This window comes from Oryzias latipes, chromosome 7 (assembly GCF_002234675.1).
Source record: "Oryzias latipes chromosome 7, ASM223467v1".
NCBI classification, from domain to species: Eukaryota; Metazoa; Chordata; class Actinopteri; order Beloniformes; family Adrianichthyidae; genus Oryzias; species Oryzias latipes.
Window position 1 is genome coordinate 23,141,591 of NC_019865.2, and position 17,755 is coordinate 23,159,345.

At 44.3% G+C, this 17,755-nt stretch overlaps 2 protein-coding genes across 4 annotated transcripts in view; both read right to left on the reverse strand.

Moving 5' to 3' along the window:
- Window positions 1–744: 744 nt before the first annotated feature.
- On the reverse strand, window positions 745–6,778 carry LOC101159263 (lysine-specific demethylase 9). The gene is made up of 7 exons (XM_011477553.3): window positions 6,028–6,778; window positions 5,086–5,750; window positions 3,696–3,833; window positions 2,381–2,523; window positions 2,142–2,309; window positions 1,951–2,059; window positions 745–1,873 (listed from the first exon to the last, which is right to left on the reverse strand). The coding sequence occupies exons 1-7, from the start codon at window positions 6,620–6,622 to the stop codon at window positions 1,349–1,351; spliced, it is 2,343 nt and encodes a 780-aa protein (XP_011475855.2). The 5' UTR covers window positions 6,623–6,778; the 3' UTR covers window positions 745–1,348.
- A 902-nt stretch (window positions 6,779–7,680) lies between these two features.
- LOC101159504 (membrane-associated guanylate kinase, WW and PDZ domain-containing protein 3) overlaps window positions 7,681–17,755 on the reverse strand; it is a 151,134-nt gene continuing 141,059 nt past the window's right edge. For 2 of the 3 annotated variants that reach the window (XM_023956848.1, XM_023956847.1), the window contains 6 exons: window positions 16,946–17,131; window positions 16,758–16,851; window positions 14,691–14,766; window positions 14,432–14,569; window positions 11,541–11,679; window positions 7,681–9,868 (listed from right to left, as the gene is read on the reverse strand). In XM_023956848.1, the coding sequence (XP_023812616.1) occupies window positions 9,057–9,868; window positions 11,541–11,679; window positions 14,432–14,569; window positions 14,691–14,766; window positions 16,758–16,851; window positions 16,946–17,131 (1,445 nt within the window). In that variant the 3' untranslated portion in view covers window positions 7,681–9,056. Of the gene's footprint in view, window positions 9,869–11,245; window positions 11,339–11,540; window positions 11,680–14,431; window positions 14,570–14,690; window positions 14,767–16,757; window positions 16,852–16,945; window positions 17,132–17,755 lie in introns of all 3 variants that reach the window. The other variant, XM_023956849.1, reaches the window with a different exon arrangement.

A 17,755-nucleotide genomic window follows, 5' to 3' on the forward strand; every position in this document is an offset into this window, starting at 1 on the left:
CCCAGAGATGGATGATGGGTAAACTGAGAATATGGAGTGAAAAGATGGAGTCCATCGGGTCACCAAACACTTCTGGCCTAACCCTGACAGAGCAAGGCACTAAGAGATGCGCATCACGCATCGTGAAAAAAACCCTCAGCGATCTCCTCTCCTGCTCTCAAGCATAGTAGCCTCGTCTACACAATTATCTCTATAACTAAAAGCTGGCATGATAAAAAAAATCAAATGATAAATATGGCCACAAATGACATTTCCAAAGCAGACTGAATAAACAACCGTTATAATCATTGACTGTATATGAGAACTGGACGGAGTGAGTGTGATGTCAACACTTTAGTCACCATCTTTTGCCATGTTGGAGCCAGATGTTGTCAGTAAGCGGTGATTGGTCCAGTCAGGCTAAGTGAACGTTTCTATGGCAACCACTTTCGCCAATCAGGAGTAAGCGTGTTGGAAGGCCACACCTCTACCACTTAAAAGCAAGAGAATCTGCCAAACGTTACCTACTTTTATTGAGGCCTGTGATTGGTCAGTTCATGACTTGAATCATTTGCAATAAAGAAAAATATAATCATGAATAATAAATTAGGATTATCAAAAAAACAAGGGTTAACCCTTGTGCTATCTCAGATGACCCCCCCCCCCCCCCCCCTTACATTGAGGTGTTCTCCCTACCATGACAAAGGTGGATAAAGGTGGAAAGATTTCATGTAATCCATGGACACCAGTGAAGATCACAAATCATTGAAGAAAAAAGGTTCAGAGCACTGTCTAGTGGGTCTAGATGACCCAACTCCCAACGGTAAAGTGTCTAGGATAGCACAAGGGTTAAAAAAAAGGTTACTCCAAAGAATACAATGACTGAGTAAGAGCTATTTATTTCTCTACAGACGTTTACAGGATTTTGGCTTCGGGAGGGGTTACTCAGTCCAGTTCTCATATACAGTCAGTGGTTCTGTCTCAAAGATTCCTCCCTGATGAATAGACTGATCAATGTTCACATGTCTAAGGCTACACAGAAAGAAGCCAACGTGAAGTGTCTGCAGGTCAGATCCTGTTTCCTCGCTGAGATCGCCCCCTAGTGTACGAGCCTTTGAAAACACCAAGGCTGCTCAAATGTCAGGACAATATCAAAGGAACAAAACACACAAAAGCTTTAAATAAGACATGGTGGGGAATATGAAATAACAAAATATATATTATTTAGCTTTAAACAGTAAAAAAATGAAAATAAGAGCAACCAGAGACATTAAAGGTCACAAAACTTTGACCAATAATTTAGTTTGACCAAATGTCAGTTTAAGGTTCAAACCCCATGTGGGAGCTGGTTGGGGGGTGTCGGGAGGCGTCACTTTGGGAACTCTGTTGTTTGGTCAACACGCTTTGGAAGGGAGGCCTCCTTTGAGGGCGTGGAGGCCAGAAAGGGGTGGGGGTCCGGGTACGTGGCAGGAGGATGGGCAGACTTGGTGGGCTGCGGGGGGGCTGGCTGAGGCTCCCTGGTGGGTGTGGTTGGCCTCTGGAACTCCGGCTCCTCCGTCTTTGCCACGCCGCCCCGGATGGCGTCCGCCTGGGGCCTCCCACATGGGGTTAGGGAGGAGTAGGGCCTTGCCGGCGAGGAGAAGGAGACGCGGCCGGAGGTGGGGCTGGGGTCGCTGGGGAGCAGCGGCTCCTCCCTCTTGTCGGCGTCTTCGGAGCGGTACTGTTTGAGGCGGATGTGCCACGCCAGGCTGCAGACGGCGGACACGGTCTTGAACTGATGGATGACGTTCCTGGGGATGAAGTAGATGTCGTCGTCGCAGAGCTGCGCCCGGATGTAGCGGATGCCCTCTCGTCTCAGCTGGTTGAGTTTGGCGTCATCCACCCACTGGACACACTGTACATACACCCGTTTAGCTTCATCCACACGAATCTCCTGTGAGGAAGTGAAAAAAAAAAGCCTCTTCCTCTCACCTGAGAGACCGGAGGTTCATACAGATCCAGCTGCAGCCTCTGCACCACCTCCGTGAAATCCCCCGCGTCAAAGCAAACCACGTCCTTGGTGATCCGGGGTTTGGCGTCCCTGCAAGGCGTTTTCAACCATCAGTTTCCGTGCCCACTTCCGTCACACTAACCTGTTCTCGAGTGTGTCAGCAGGCGTTTACCCGTTTCCAAAGTGCACCGCCTTCAGGACGCCCACGGCCGCCGTGCTCTGCCAGTCAAAGCTTTGGCCCACGTGATCGGCGTGGGCCTTCGTCCGGTCCTCGAACAGAACCTCTCTGGGCTCGCTGGTCCTCGGCAGGAAGTGCAGGTTTTTGATCTCGTTCATAGACCTTCAAGCGGAAGTCAAACTTTAGGCTTTGATTCCTGAAACCAAACATGTTCTTGACAGAAACGCTCGTACCTGCGCCGCTTAAATGGAGACTTGGGCATGTCGGCGGTGGGGACCATCTGCTCTCCCGGTCGCACCCACATGATGGGTCCATCGTCACTCTGAGAGCGGCAGTCCAGCTTCAGGCTGGAGAGGGTTCCCCACGGCAGCGTCCTCTGGGTTCCCACACACAATCAGACAACAGAGTATCCGCTCAGTCACATGCATCTGCATGGGGGGGGGGGGGGTTTGGGGGGGGGGGGGGTTGACCCGTATGGGTGATGCGGGTTTGTAGGCTGTTCTGGCCCATGGAGGGTTGTAGAGAGGAGCAGCTGCATGTTAAAGTCCCGCTCTGTCATCTTTTGATCTATTGTAAAGTGTTCCCAGAGGTATTTTAAGAAAGATTGTGCCACTTTTAGCCGAAATCAGAAAATCTGTCAGTTTCTGGGGCATAGTTTCTGCAAAGCGTCAAGAGTTCTTTAGTTGTGGGCGGGACTGTCAGCGCGGACCGACCCCAACCCCCCTTCCGGTCACACATAAGCTAGTTTACAGCCCGTCCCATCCCCCCGATCTAACTTTGCGGGTGGAACAAAAACGGCGAGCAATATTGGAGCAATCCAGCCGTACAGTTTTGATCCAGATGCTTGCTCGGACGAGGAAAAAAAACAAAAGGCGTTCATGGATCTAGTCGTCTGCATCAGAATGGGGGGGAACAGGGGGCCTGTGACCCGATCAGCCCCCGATTCACAACGATTTGAATGAAGAAATACTCAGAGATGCAATTTTAAGCTTAATTTTCTTAATAATTGTCCTCCATCATCAGAAAAATGCAACAAGAACATGTTAAAAACACCAAAAACATGAATTTAATTAGAGCGGGTCTTTAAGGGGAGCACAGGTGCGTCTCACAGTTTCCTTGAGGTTGGTACAGCCCCCTTAAGGGACATCATGGAACGTACCAATGCTGCGCATGTGGTAAGTGCATCGTGAAGTATTTGTAGGGATAATGGTGTTACAAACGAAAATAGCTCTGTCCTATCTAACTAAAAGACAAACCAGAGGAGGATGGACTCTTCTACTCTTTTTGATCATTTTACGATGGCTGTTTTTTTGTTTTGTAGTTTTTTTTATGATCTAACAGAAAGCTATCACCTAAAAAACAGATCCTAGATTGAGCTCTGTCTCCCCCTTCTGGCAGGGAAAACAATGACACCCTCACCGTTCAGAATTGAATCACTTTAAGCGCCGTTTTACTGATAATAGCCTTTATTTTTGTTGTAACATAATGTCACTTATAGACCAAAGTTTTCAAGATATTTTTAGGATACCATTAATGAAGAGTTTCTACCTTGAGAAACGGTGATTCCTCGAGCATGTCTAGAAACTCTGGAAAATAGTCTCCAACCTCCTCGTCCACGGCTCCCACCAGGCTGATCTGCCTCATGGGTCCGGCCCGGTACGTTCCCGCACAGTAGGTCCGACTCACCTAGAACAGAGACCTCAGTGATTGTGTTTGCACGAAGGACAAAGTCTTAAAATGAAGTTCCAACCAGCAGGTTTTCCAGCAAATACTCTGATCCGGCCGGGAATACAGCCAGTTTTACTCATCAGGTATCGGGCAGATTTTGTACTTTGTTACCGTTTTGTGTTTTTGCTGATGTTTTTTGTCTTTTTCCTTTAAGAACCGTTTTCACAGTCGAAAAGAAAAATACTGTTCATAATAAACAATAAATAAGGGTTAAATAAAATAAGTATGTATAAATATATCTTTGGTCAAAAAAAAAAAGAATTTAAATTAAAAGCACGAACATGCAGACATAAAAAAAAACTTTTTTTGCCACGTTCTTTCAGCGGCTTTCATTTCTTGGTGGAAACGCAGAAAAGTCAGAGAAGTTTAAGAGTCCTTAAATGCATCTTTATGTGACAACATATTAAAGTGCCATTTCAATCATCCTATTTTCAAAGCGTTTTCAGTGGTCTTTTAATGAGAATTACGCCATTTTTTGCCAAAAATCAAAAAGCTTGTGTTGTTTTCTAAGGCGGCACGAGCTCAGTAGAATTTCTCCTCTGAGTTGTGGGCGGGACTGTTAGTGCAAAGTAGCCCCGCCCCCTTTCCTATTACTGAGAGCTCTACCTTTTCACACACTCTCCCGCTAGCTTACAGCCCCTCACACCTCCAGCCTAACACAGCGGTTCAGCAAAAACAGGGAGCAATGTCGCAGCATTCCAGCGGCAAAGTTTTGATCCAGATGCCAGGAAAACACGGATCTATTTGTTTATGTAATAAATCTACAAATTAAACAAGCTCTTTTTCAGACGGAATTTTTTTTTTTCTGTCCCTGACTCACAACAATTCTATTAAAGAAATACTCGATAAAACAACTTTAATCTCATGTTACTATACATGCTCTCCATCATTAGAGAAATGCTTCATGAGAAAAACAAAAACACAACTTTTATCGGAGTTTCATAGTGTTTTTAAATACTGGAATATTGAGATTAGATCTTTATTTTGAAAAAATAAAATTCTGTTCCAACCAAATTTTTCAAATTCCTTCCACTTCGTTTAGAGATTGTTTAGGATAATCAAATCTTTGAGAAGCATCGCGCATCTGTTTTGGGTGGAAGTCTCCCTTTTTTCTGTGTCTCTGGCACCTTAAATCTGATTCATGTGTCTGATCCTCATGCTGTGACTCAGATTTTCCCCCCAAATCTTTCTTTTCTCTTTTGCACCATACCTGAGAGTGAAAGTTGCCTATCGTAGTGGTTTCGATGTCTTTCTTGCCCAGTATCTCCACTTTGACCGGCGTGTTGGGGAAGTTGAAGGCGAAGTAGTCCAGAAAGTCGGGCAGGTAGGCAGCCGCCCTGTGCACCACTGACAGGGCGTAGGCTGCGGCGCCCTTGGGCTTCTCGGCGAAGGCCAACTCCAGGAACTCCTTGGCAAATCCCTCCATCTCGCTGGGACTGAGGCGGGCCAGCTCGTCGGCGTAGGCGTGCAGCACCGCCCCGCCACCGTTGGGCTGCCTCTCCTCGTGCATGAAGCGCCCGTACCTGGTACCCGTCTGGAGGCAAGAGCTGCGGATGAAGTGCTCTTGATGGGAGAGAAAGGGGGCGTGGCACCATTTTGGAGCATGTGGGTAGGGTGGATCTCTGCAGGGGTGATGGTGGTGGCGGCGGCGGCAGCTTTCCTGCTTCGTGGAATCAGCCAGAGAAGCCTTCCCAACATCCAGACCTGCGCAGACGGTCTGAACTGCTCTGTGGTGCACATGCCGGATCTTCTTGGGTCTGTGATCTTCCTCGCGGTGCTTCCTCTTCTTCTTTTTTTTCTTCTTCAGGAGATACTCTTCCAGTGTCAGAGACTTGCCGTTCTCCTGGTGGGCTCTTGGCTCTGAAACCATGCAGGCTGTCAAAAAGAAGGGGGGGGGGGGGGGCATTACAAACCTCATATGGTGTGTAGAACACAAATCCACAAGGTCACGTGACTTTTTTCAATGAAAATTAACCCACTTCTGCAGCTGGATACAGTTCAAATCAGACAAAAGTCATTTTCTAGCCTGCACCTGCAGGATTCTTGACTTCCATTGTTTACTGCAGCATCAATCCAGTCACGTGATGGGTTATTCCCCCCCCCCCCCCCCCCCCCCCACACACACACACAAAATACTAAACATCAAACTCACTTTTCTTCTTGAGCTGCACATGTGTGACGTTCTCCTTCCTCGGCTTCAGCTCCTTCTCCCGGCGCTTCTCCGTGAATGGCTGCGGCCCGGCCTGGACCACGGTGAGGGGCGTGAACGTGAACAGATCAGGTGGCTGAACGGGCTTCTTCTGCGCGCTGAAGCTCCCCGCAGAGCTGCGTTTCACGCCGCTGGTGAAGCCGTTGCTGTGCTGGTGGCTGCGGACGTGCAGGACGTGTTTGTTATCAGCGCTGAGGTTGTGCAGTTTGGGGGTTTGCTGGAGCTGATGCGGGCGCTGGGTTCCCAGCTCAGCGTGCTGGTGGTGATGGAGCTTCGCCTTCTTCTCGAGCCTCTCCCGCTTGTCCGCGGACGGCGACAGGTCCCTTTTCTTCTTCTTCTTTTCTTTTATGAACTTCTCAAAGCTGTCCCTCATTCTCTCTTCTTCTACTTTTGCGCGGAGAAAGTCGACTTGAGCTGCCATCTTTGCACGTACAGTATATTTAAAGGACTTGGGTGTCTTACTGCGCATGTCCGCAAAAATTGTAGTCCGTTGCCGGTCAATTTTGCTCGACTGTAATTTTTTAAGCATTTTGCGCATGCGTACAGATTGCACTGTGGTAAATGTAGTTAGTTTTTCGCAAGGCTACATGGGAGTTCGAGTGGAATCTACATTGGCTGCATGCAGCTCGTCACGCACGCATCTCCGCTCAGCTGACGTAATACTTATTTTATGACACCCACAAGAGGGAGAGAAGAGACGACCTTTGATCCAAACACCGGACCGGCGGGAAGAGTTTATGTTGAGTTAAACATGGCGGCTGCTTAAAGTATTATTTTGACGTTTATTTAAAAATAAAAACAACGAACAATGCCATTAAATATTTAAATAAGACAAAAGTCTTGTTATTAGGAAATAAAAAAATAACATAATAGTACAGTTGTATTCAGCCTGAAGAAGTTTGAGCACCTAAATTATGGAGGAAAATTTTGAACAAAGCAAAACTTCTAAAGTTGAAAATTCTTTTATTAATTATAAGGAAAACAATTACTTTTAATTATCACAAATAAAAAATAATACTAAAATTACACATGGATAACAATACTAGGTATAAAAGAAATACATCGATTTATTTGGACAAAATTAGTGATAAAAAAAAAACATCTACTAAGTAGGCCTAACTGACTAAAGAATTAAAAAGGTACAAAAAAACATCAAATCAAATAAACATGTAAAATGTAATTTATCAATAAAATAAAACAAAATAAGCCCCTAAAATGTTAAAAGTATCTGATTAACTTCTAAGTCCTTTATACAAAGGACACAAAACTGACTTCCAGATAAAAATTAAATTAAAAACCTTACATTGATAAAGTAACATGGAGACAAAAAAACTACTAAAATTGTTTATTTGAAATTCAATAAGTAATAACAAATAATTTTAATACCCTCTCAAATTTCTAAATATAAAGTTATATTGTGTTTCAGAGTAAGTGTCATGAATTTGTCAGCAGGTTACTCTTTCCTTTATTAGTATATAATTAAATATTATTTGATTTTTCCCTCTGGTGGAATTATTAAAAAAAAAAGTGTTTTCATTTTCTTTGCAAAATAGGATTTTAAAAAACTAAAAATATCAACACATAAGACAGAAACAGTCAGGTTTAACCAGTAAATCTTTATTTATGAGTAAATGACCAAATTGCCATGACTTCATCACCTCTTTAAATCCCATTTTATATAATATTCTCTCTTTATTTCCCTTAAAAAAATAATAAAACGATTTACAGAGGATTACTTTATCTCTTTCTCTGAATGAAGGCAGATATATTTATACAGGTGCTGTACAATTTATAGACATTTACAACTATGATGATGCCAAAAAACTATTTCTTTTTTCTGTAGAACAATGTCAGAGCAACGCAAGGCCACAGTGTCATACACAACAATGACATGAACAGTGATGGTACAGTCACCGGTCCCTTTGATTCATCCTGAAGCAGGCAGGCTGATCAAGGTTCGGCTGCGAGTGTTGGAAGTCCACAGAGGAACACAGAAATGCTACATTTGGTCTTCAGAACCGCCCCACTATTGCTTTTAATGTAAGAACTTCAAATCCCAGAATAATGAGCATCGCTTGACTTTTATTTTTCTAGAAGATCCGGCGTTGTGTTCTCAGCTAATATCAGGCAGTAAACAAAAATCGTGACCAAAATGAGGCCAAATTGCAATAAATTCAAATTTGCCGCCTACATTCAGGATTAAAATATGTCTTAGATGTTTACACGAATAGAAAGGCAGAGTAGTGTTTTTTATTTGAATCAATCAGGCTCCATTATGTAAAGGCTAGTTAAATACGCCCAAAATTCACATTATATACTAGCCTGTTAATATATGTACACACAGTGCAGTTTAACAGTCAACGACTCGGTTTCCAGTAAACGACCTGCTTCTTCATAACAAGGACATGTGCACAAACAACAACTTGAATAATAAATTACATTATTATTGTCACATTTGTAACAAACATTTGATCTAGAGCCACAAGTTTCTGGTCTGCTTGTCGATGCATATAAAGCTTCGGGCTTGTTTTCCGCCCAAACTTATGTCTTCATTTTATAAATGCAAGATAAAATAAACTAAATAACAAAAAACAAGACTTTTTTTTTCTCTCTCTTTCAGACAAATGTAGGAGAAAACTCCCTTTTCCTTCATCTATCTTCCATTCTTGGTATAAAATCTGCAGTGCAAGAATGCCTTCATCCTTTCCAGGTCTCGATGGTGCGTTTCACAGTGAGTGTTGTCAAGAGCAGCGTCTTTAGAACCAGTTTGGCACCAAATAAGACAATAAAAACAAACAATCCCACTCAGAATCTGTTAGTTGTACACACACACACACACACATTCAGAGTCACACACGGCGCTGCAGCGTAAGAAACTCATGTATTTACAGCTCAGCAGATCTGTCTGAGGCAAAGGGATGACGGATGCACAGTGATAAATGTCCGCTGAAAACCTCCCTCTGCTCTCAGCGTCAGACGTCTGCGTAAGCCGGTTCTGTTTGGGACTGAACCTTGGCGGAACTGGGAACCTTCCATGGTCCGGGTGTGATGGGAGCCTTCTTGCTGGTGGCGGTCCCGTTGCAGTTGGGGTCCTGGGCGCTACTGCTGGAGCCCCTTGGGTCCCTCCTGCTTACGTCTCCGTTGGCGCCCTGGTGCTTGTCGGCCCTCTCCCTTGCGCTCCTCTGGTTCAGCGTTCCGGCGTCAGAGCCGGCCCTGTCCCTGTGGGACTTGGGGGCAGCTTCCTTCTCGGCCTTCTTTGCTCGTCTGTGGGCGTTCTCTGCATTCTCCCAGCTTCTGTCCCCGCACTCTGTGGTGCTGGCGTCCTCCCCCTGCAGCCTCCGGTCCTTCACTTCAGCACTGGGTTGTTGCCCACCTGGGCGCCTGGGGCTGGAGGGCTCTTCCAGGTGCCTGGAAGGCTGGAAGGTTTCCTGATCCCTCTTGGAGCCCTTCCTCGGACTCCTGGAACGGTTCTCCACCTGTCTCTCCCTGCTCATATCCTCCATGGATCCACTGTGGGACCGCTCGGCGTGAACCGTCACGCCCTCGTTGGCTCTTTTGGGACTGGTTGACTTGGAGTCGCTCCTGTTCGCCCTCCTGCTGGGACTGATGTTGCGCCTGTAGTCCTGCTCGCCCCCCGGGGATCCGGCCACCCTGCGCTCCGCGCTGGCGATCTCATTGGGGGTGGAGGTTTTGGAGGAGGATGAAGACGGAGAGGTCGGCTGCTCTTCGGATGCAGAGAGTCTGGGGAAGCTTGACGTTGGAATGGAGGCTTTGCCTTTTGAAGCTGAGACACAAACAGCAGAAAGTGAGACCTGCATCCCAGCCACGCCGGTCAGTCTCAGTGAAGATGCAGAAGCTCAAACATCCCAGGAGTGGGATGTTTTGCACGTTCAACAGAACTGAAGGCGAATCAAAGACGTCATGCAACAGAGGCACATCTCCCCCTTCAGACACAGGAGGGGCGCTTTTCTGCAGTAAAGCCTTCGCAGCATCCATCTCAATATTCTCCTTGCTTGCGATATGCATCAGCTGATGTGGTAACCTTCAATGAAAAGGGTGCTGGAGTGCAGCCAGGACTGACGTTTCAATTTTCCCCCTGAGCTGATAAGAACTGCACAGCTGTGCTTTGGAAATGCAGCGTGAGATAAAAGAAGACTGATGGACTTTGTGGTGCTGAAATGAGCTTTTGGATTTCTCATAGAAAATTCATATGCAGTTTGGTTTTTAGAATCGAAAGGTGGATGCCAGTGAAGGCACATTCATTCTTTAACTACTTGTCATTCACTGATCTGATGAAAGAGTTTTTTCTCCTCATTCTTTTAAAGCAGTGGTCCCCTAACCCCCAGGCTTTTGACCTGTACCAGTCTGTGGGTCATATGGTACCGGGCCTCTGAGAAAGAAAAATACATAACTTTCCATTTTAATGATTATATGGTTCTGAAGGAAGTTTTGTTTTGAAAAATCCACCGGATTCTCTCATTGATTGAATATGAGTGCTGGACCGAGGCTCTTAAAGGAGCCACTATTAGAGACCGGCGAATATCTGTTAGACGCAGCGTTGGAGACCAGTGTCAATTAGAGACCAGCCACTATTGGAAGATGTACAGGACTTTCAATGAGGCATCTGATTGGTCCGTTTATAACTTGAAAAAATATCATTAAAAAAAATTAGGATTAGCAAGAACATGTTAAAAAAAAAGGAGCAGAGCTTTTGTTGATCCAAAAGTAGCTTGGATGCCAAAAGAGTGTGGGCACAAAATATAGTAAACAAAGTTACTTCAAAGCGGTTGCACATATTTTACAGAAAAGGAAAATTCACTTTCCATTGAAAAATGAAGGGAAGCTAAAAAAATTCAGACGCCAACTTCCGCCTCGTACAGGCTGTTCTGTAAAAGCTGGCTTGTGGCCGAAACAGTTTGGGAACCACAGCTTTAAAGAAGAAGTTTTCCTATTCCTCCAGGAGTCTGTGCTTTAATCCAGCCCTAAAATATGACCGGGATTACTACGCACTGGCAGTAACTGAGGAGCGACTTCTTAAATTTTAGTTTGATAAAACAAAGGGGATGAAGTTAGGGGACAGACAACACTTACATCTGAGGAATGATTTGCTTTGAAAAGAGAGGTTAAAAGAAAGGGCAAAAAGTAGAAGCACAAAGTTTACCAAGGTTATTACGGACAGACCGAGAAAAGCAGTGAGGCCTTTAGTGAGTCTCTGGTTTCATGTAGAAGCACAGGGTGGAAGAAGAGTTCAGACCTAGAGGAGGAAGAGATAAATAGATAGAAAACAGACAGCCGTGCAGAAAACCAAGACAGACAGCACAAGAGGAAGACTGAGAAAGAATGAGAAGAGTCAAGCTTGCAACACATGCATGTGCAGACAGAAACTGTCGTCCAGAAGCTGCTCTACATGTGTGGTAAATACGCAGTTGGAGGGAGGGCTCTAAGCAGCGACTCACTGTGGTCCGGGACCCGGCCCTGTCCGGGTCGCAGCAGCAGGTGAACTCTGTTGCCTCCTGCTTGGATCAGCTCAATGGCCCGAGTGTGTGTGATGCCCTGAGTGGGCTCGCCATTGATCTCCACAATCTTGTCACCAACCTGTAGTCATAAGGATTACAGGCTTTTTAGAAATTCACATCTTTTAGAAACAGGGCTGCACACATTTTTTTATACTTTCAAGCAACATAAAAACATCAGATGCACTTGACTAAAAAGAGAAATTGAACAAAAAGGCAAGAAAAGATTTTGCTATTTAAAGATACCAAATGTATCTTTGAAACATTAATAGGAAAATTGGCCTCAGAAAGTGATGTGAAGAATTACCTGGGGGGCGGGGACAGTGCAACTTTATCTGAAGTTTATACTGATGATGTGGTGCTTTTTTTGAAAGGCAACAATATCTGTGTATGGTATGTGTTTATGTGTATTTGTATGCATTTGGTAAATGGCGTATACCTTTATAGCACTTTACTACTTCAGAAGGTCCAAAGTGCTTTACAGTCACACCCCTTTACCCACATATTCACACGCTGATGGTGCCTCCGCTGCTGAACACTAGCACCAACCAATAACCACCAGTCGCAACGAGGGGTTAAGTATTTTGCCTGAGGACTCTTCGACACAAGGCAGCCTGCGATCTTCCAATCAGAGGTCGACAGCTCTAACCTCTGCACCACAGCCGCCGCCCATGTATGCATCAGTCAGCATTAGGTTTGACTGCGTGTCTCTGTTCAGGCTGTTTTCTTCACTCTCAAAAGTGCGATGTGAAAACAAAACTATGAATTTCTGTTTGCCATGCCTCGCCCAATCAAACCAAGTTTCCCAGATTCTTGGGGTTGGAAGTCATTCCAAGTATCTCTCAAGTTCAGGAGTACAGCAGACCAGCTCGTGTCATTGTTTTGTGCTTTATTAAAGACACCATCTTATTGATCTTTGGTAAATCCGCCTCTTAGCTGTGATGTCATCTCAGGAAAAGTACTGTTGTCTTTCTAAAGATAAGCTCCAAAGACCAGGGGCCTGTTTCAGAAAGGAGGTTAAGTGTAAACTCTGAGTGCGTTAACCCTGAAATCAGGGAAACCCTGGGTTTTCCGTTTCAGAATGGGAGGTTTGTTAAACCAGAGAAAGCAGAGTAAGTCAAACCCGTTTCTGAAAGAGAGGTAACTTATACTCGGAGTCAGTGTCCATGGTTACTTACGCTGTGAACCTAACCTGGTCGGGAGCAGGTTTTATCCTTTAAACTCAAGGTTTCTGCCGGTCCCCTCCCCTTTTTAAAGACGAAGCGGTATTTTTCGCTTTAACCTTCATTGCCCAAATGTCCGTCACACAGAGACGGTCTAAGTGACAAGAATGGCTTGTCCTGTTTTGGAGGACCCAATAGACGAGGAGGCTGCATTAATTCATAGAGAATTATATTTACCTCGTACGAGGATTTTGAGAAGACTCGATTTTTTGTCATTTCCCCATATGTTTTTGTTTGAGCGTTACCGTTTTTCGTTGCAGTCAATTACATATACAATGAAAACAACATTAGATATCTATTGCTATGTAGATGTTTCATATGTCAAATATTGTCAACAAAGCCTACATCCATGACATGCTCAAATTTGACCTGATTGAATTATGTTTTTATACTTCATTTTTAGCTGCTGCCATGTTCTTTTAATTCCTGCAGGATTGCATCTACATGAAAATTAAATCAGGGACATTGGATCAGATTAATGTAACAATTACTTTTTGGAAACACAATTTGCTAGTACTGCTTACTTTCTTAATCCCATATAAACCTATACCACTTGATCAATACAAGGGTAGTGTTGCAGAGTGTGTGTGCTGAGCGGGGTGCGAGTGCAGGTGCAGATGGGGGGGGGGGGGGGGGTGAGCACGGAGCGGAGGTGTGTGCGTGGTATGTATTGTGTGTTCGGAGGACGGAGCACTTAGTAAAATAAAGAGAAGGTGTCATTCCCAGAGTAACTGTTTTGGAGTCATTCTTAATCCGCTCTGGAGGTTGAGGGTTTCCGACGGGAAGTGAACCCCGAAGGAGAATTCCCTTCGGCCCTGAAGGAAATCTCCCCTGCGCTTCTGACCACGGTCGGAAAGACGAGAGAAGAGAAAGGAGAAGTCTTCGCGCAGCGAAAGGTTCAACAGTAGACAAAAGTTCACTTTTAAAAACACAATTGCATGTATTAATATTAAACTGACCAAGAGGGGAAGGTTAACAAAAAAGTCCTCTAAACATTACCGACGTTAAATGCATCCCCCCCCCCCCCCCAGATTGGTTCTGTACACTATGCAGCATTTCATGCATTTACACCAGGAATAACACTTCAAAAGTACACCGAAATATCGCCATTTTTTATTTCACACCTTACGCTATTTAAAAAGTTATTACAGCCAATATTTTATAACAATGATTTAAATGCAAACTTAGGCATTAACTTGAGCAGCTATGTTTTTCCACGCTAACTGTCTCTGTTTTGCAGATGCAGCGGTGTTGCTTTTCTTCCGGAATATGTGCTCATATTCACTGTAACTCTGCAGCAGCACGTCAAGATCAGCTGGCGAAAAATACGCAGACCTCTTTTTTTCACGGTTGCCATGGTGACTCGTGATATCTGCGCTCCATTGATAATGGCTTCTTATAGTCGCGGTGCGCACGCTTAACTCCGAATCAGTCCACTCAGAGTTGATTGATCTAACTCGGATCAGCTTCTCTGAAACAGAAAACTCAGAGTTGTTAATCTCCCGATTGACCAACTCAGAGTTCAAGTTCAACCTCAGAGTTGGTTGAACCTCCTTTCTGAAACAGGCCCCTGGTCCTTCTGTTAGCTTTGTTAGTAACAGGGAAACTCACGTGAATCCTGCCGTCTTTGAGGGCTGGCCCATCCTCAGCGAGACGCAGGATGTACAGACCCATGTTATACTCCTTCCCTCCTCTCAGACTGAAGCCGAAACCGCGCTGGCTTCGTTCCAACTCCACCACAAAGCAGCCCTGTTGTTCAGACATAACATATCAGCATTATTCCACAATACTTTATCGTACAGAGTGAGGCTGGAGGTAAATGATGATGATGGAGACAGAAACACAAGCATAATTCTCTCCTAGGTCCTACCTGCTTGGGTCCTGATGGGATAAGAGCTCCCATCTCGGCCGGCGAGACGCCATTCTTGACTTCAGCATCTCCGTTTCTGCCATAGGGACCCATTAAAATAATGTTATGAGGTGCAAACTGCCACATTACAGAACATAAAAACAAATAAAAGGACGATCATATAGGGTGTGCTAATGCATTTGTTTTGAAAATCTTTAACTTGTGTTCCTAGTTGGGTTCACGATAGAATGTACATCATATATATGAAATCCTGCAGAGAGCCGCATTGCTTTACATTCCTGAGTACCAAAAGCAGGGTAATACTTCACAGAGCCCTGGAATGAACTGGAGTCTGGGTTGGGGGGTACCCCGCCTTTGCCCATCGAAAGCTGGGCTAGGCTCCAGCAACCCCATGAAAGAGACAAAAATAGATTTAGAAAATGGATGGATGCTTTACAGAGCTGGATATCGCACTGAACTGCCCAGACACACTCTCTGGTATTGAGCTGATATGAATACTGGGAGGAGATCACACCAAACTGCACGCCAATCTCATGCATGAGCGCAGGCTGTCCTTAAGCATGTGTCGGTGATTGAATGAACGAGGATGAAGCGCAAAGCTGAAGAGCCCGAAGAGAGATAGGCAGCTCAAAAACGGCCATGGCTAAGGGCCGCATGTGATATATGAAAGAGTCCGACACAAGTCATTTTAGCTAAAGAGGATGATCAAAGAGAAAGCCGTACGCGCCATTAATCTGTCCAATGTCTATAATTACTTTCTGTGGCTCTGTCTTCAAGTTAGGCAGTGTTTGTGTGTGTTCGTGTGTGTGCTCTGCCTGTTGAAATAATAGGAGAGGGCAGATCAAAAGATGGAAATGATCCTAAATACAGGGATTGGTGCTACGTATGAGTTAAAGAGGCAAAAGCTGGAGACAGAAATGACAGTCTATCCAGAGAGAATGTGCCATAAGTGTGTAAATGCACACATTTGTATTTCCATAGCATGTTTATATAGATATAAAAATGACTCCTACTCCAGGCTGAAAATAAGAAGTTCTTATTTTATTCTCAAATTTCCAGGGTCCTTTTCTTCCTCAGCTATTTTAAATCTTCATGAGTATCCAGAACATTTTCTCTCAGGGCTGAATTTACCGAGATGTTCCCTGTGCCACTGGCTGCAGGCCAAGCCCACATCATGATTCATCTTCCCCTGTGCCTAATAGTTTGTTGGATTCAATTCTCTGGGCTCTGCGTGTCCACTTTGCTCTCAGTGTTACGACACAGAAATAATTGCCATAAGGTGCCAGCGTTGTTTTGTATGTTTGACAACTTTTGATGCGTGTGTGAGGGAAAGAATCTGGCTTCCAAACAAAAGCTGTTGTTATGTTTCAAAGAAAACCGTCTTTCTGGTTTTGCAATGTAACTGTCGGGTCCTTAACGAACCTTTTCTTGTCTTTTTGTTGACCCCCCCCCCCCCCCCCCCCCCCTCGTTCATGCTGCATCAATTATTCCACTTAAATAATGCCGAGCAGCTGCTTCCAGAAGGTCACGGCTGTTGTTTGTTGGTGAAGCTCGTGAAAAGATTGGAAATTTGCATGATTGGAGCAGTGCTCCACTGTGAAGGGTATCAGTACTGCCTCACAGCCAAAAAGCCACAGAATTTCTATGCTATTTTTGTTATTTCTGGCCTTGTTTACCACAATTGGGCTGTTCTTGTATGGTTTTGAGGGTCCAAACATTTCTGTGCTTTTCCTATGTATTCCAGTCAAAGGATTTTTGAGACAAAATTGATAAATTTCTTGAAATAAGTAAAAAGAATAGGTGGTTATTATTTTCCAGACTTTTTAATTGAAAACACCAGTTCACATATATTTTAAACAGTAATACTCCCCACCCCCGTTTACTGTGTTCCCATCATCCCACTGGCCCAGATATATAAAATTAATTATTTTGTTTAAAAATAGCATCCTTTTTTAGTAAAGATCGGCCAATGACAACTATGTTTTTTTTTCTTCTATATTTAAGGTGTAATGTGTAAGCCACACCCACTAGGTTTCCTCTTGCATCGGTTGGTGTGTGCTTGTGTACCTGTCCTGATGGTTTGCAGGCTGCTGCCCCACAGCTCGGTGATGGGCCGACGGGCTGTGCTTCGCTGAATTTGCTCCGGAGGGAGGGGCGTTGTCTGCTCAAACACAAAGCACATACCAACATGAAATCCAAATTGCGTAAATTGCGTAAGCAGCTTGAAGGAAAGGCGGCGTGCGGCGGCGGCTTACCGTCCTCGGGCACCACAGTGAGGGTGACCGTGTTGCCGGCGTCCTTGATGAGCTGAACGATGTCGTTGTGCGACAGCTCCATGATGGAGAGCCCATTGACCGCAGAGATGCGGTCCCCCACCTTCATCTGGCCTAAGCGGTCGGTGGGGCTGCCTTCAATGATGCGGCCGATTTTGTGAGGAATGACTGTCGCAGAGAAAAAACAGAAACTTTGACTCTGCAGAGTCAAGAGGACAAAATATGTGCAAAGTACTTCATTCAATTAAAGAAAAACCATTGATTCTATCCAAATTGCTGTAACCATTAGCGTTTGTGCGTTTTACTTTCTTTTCACTGATGTGACAAACATTTTGAAACAGAAAATTTAGATCTGGTTATTTATTTTTATGTAAAATTTTGGCACAGAAATTCAACTTCAACTCCAAAGTTCACCGATAAATTGAATTAAATTCATGAATTAAACATTGATTCATTTTTTAAATATTCATTTTGTTTGGTCCTGAAATATCAAAGCTGCTAATTTAAACTAAAAGGTGACATTTTTACAAATTAAATTTTTTGAATTTGTACCTAAAAGAAAATCAGTTAAAAATGAGTCTGTGGATTTTGAAGTCAATTTATTGCATAAGTGAGGACGGATTCAATCTCTTGATTTTGTTTTACTCAATTCTGTCAATGCGTTGACTTTTCTGACCTGAAAAATGTCACAATTATTTATTATCTTATGTTAGTTCCCACAAAAGCTTAAAGAGACATTTCTGGATGGAAACATATTCTGTGGGTTTTTCAGCTAAACACTGATTGTAAGCT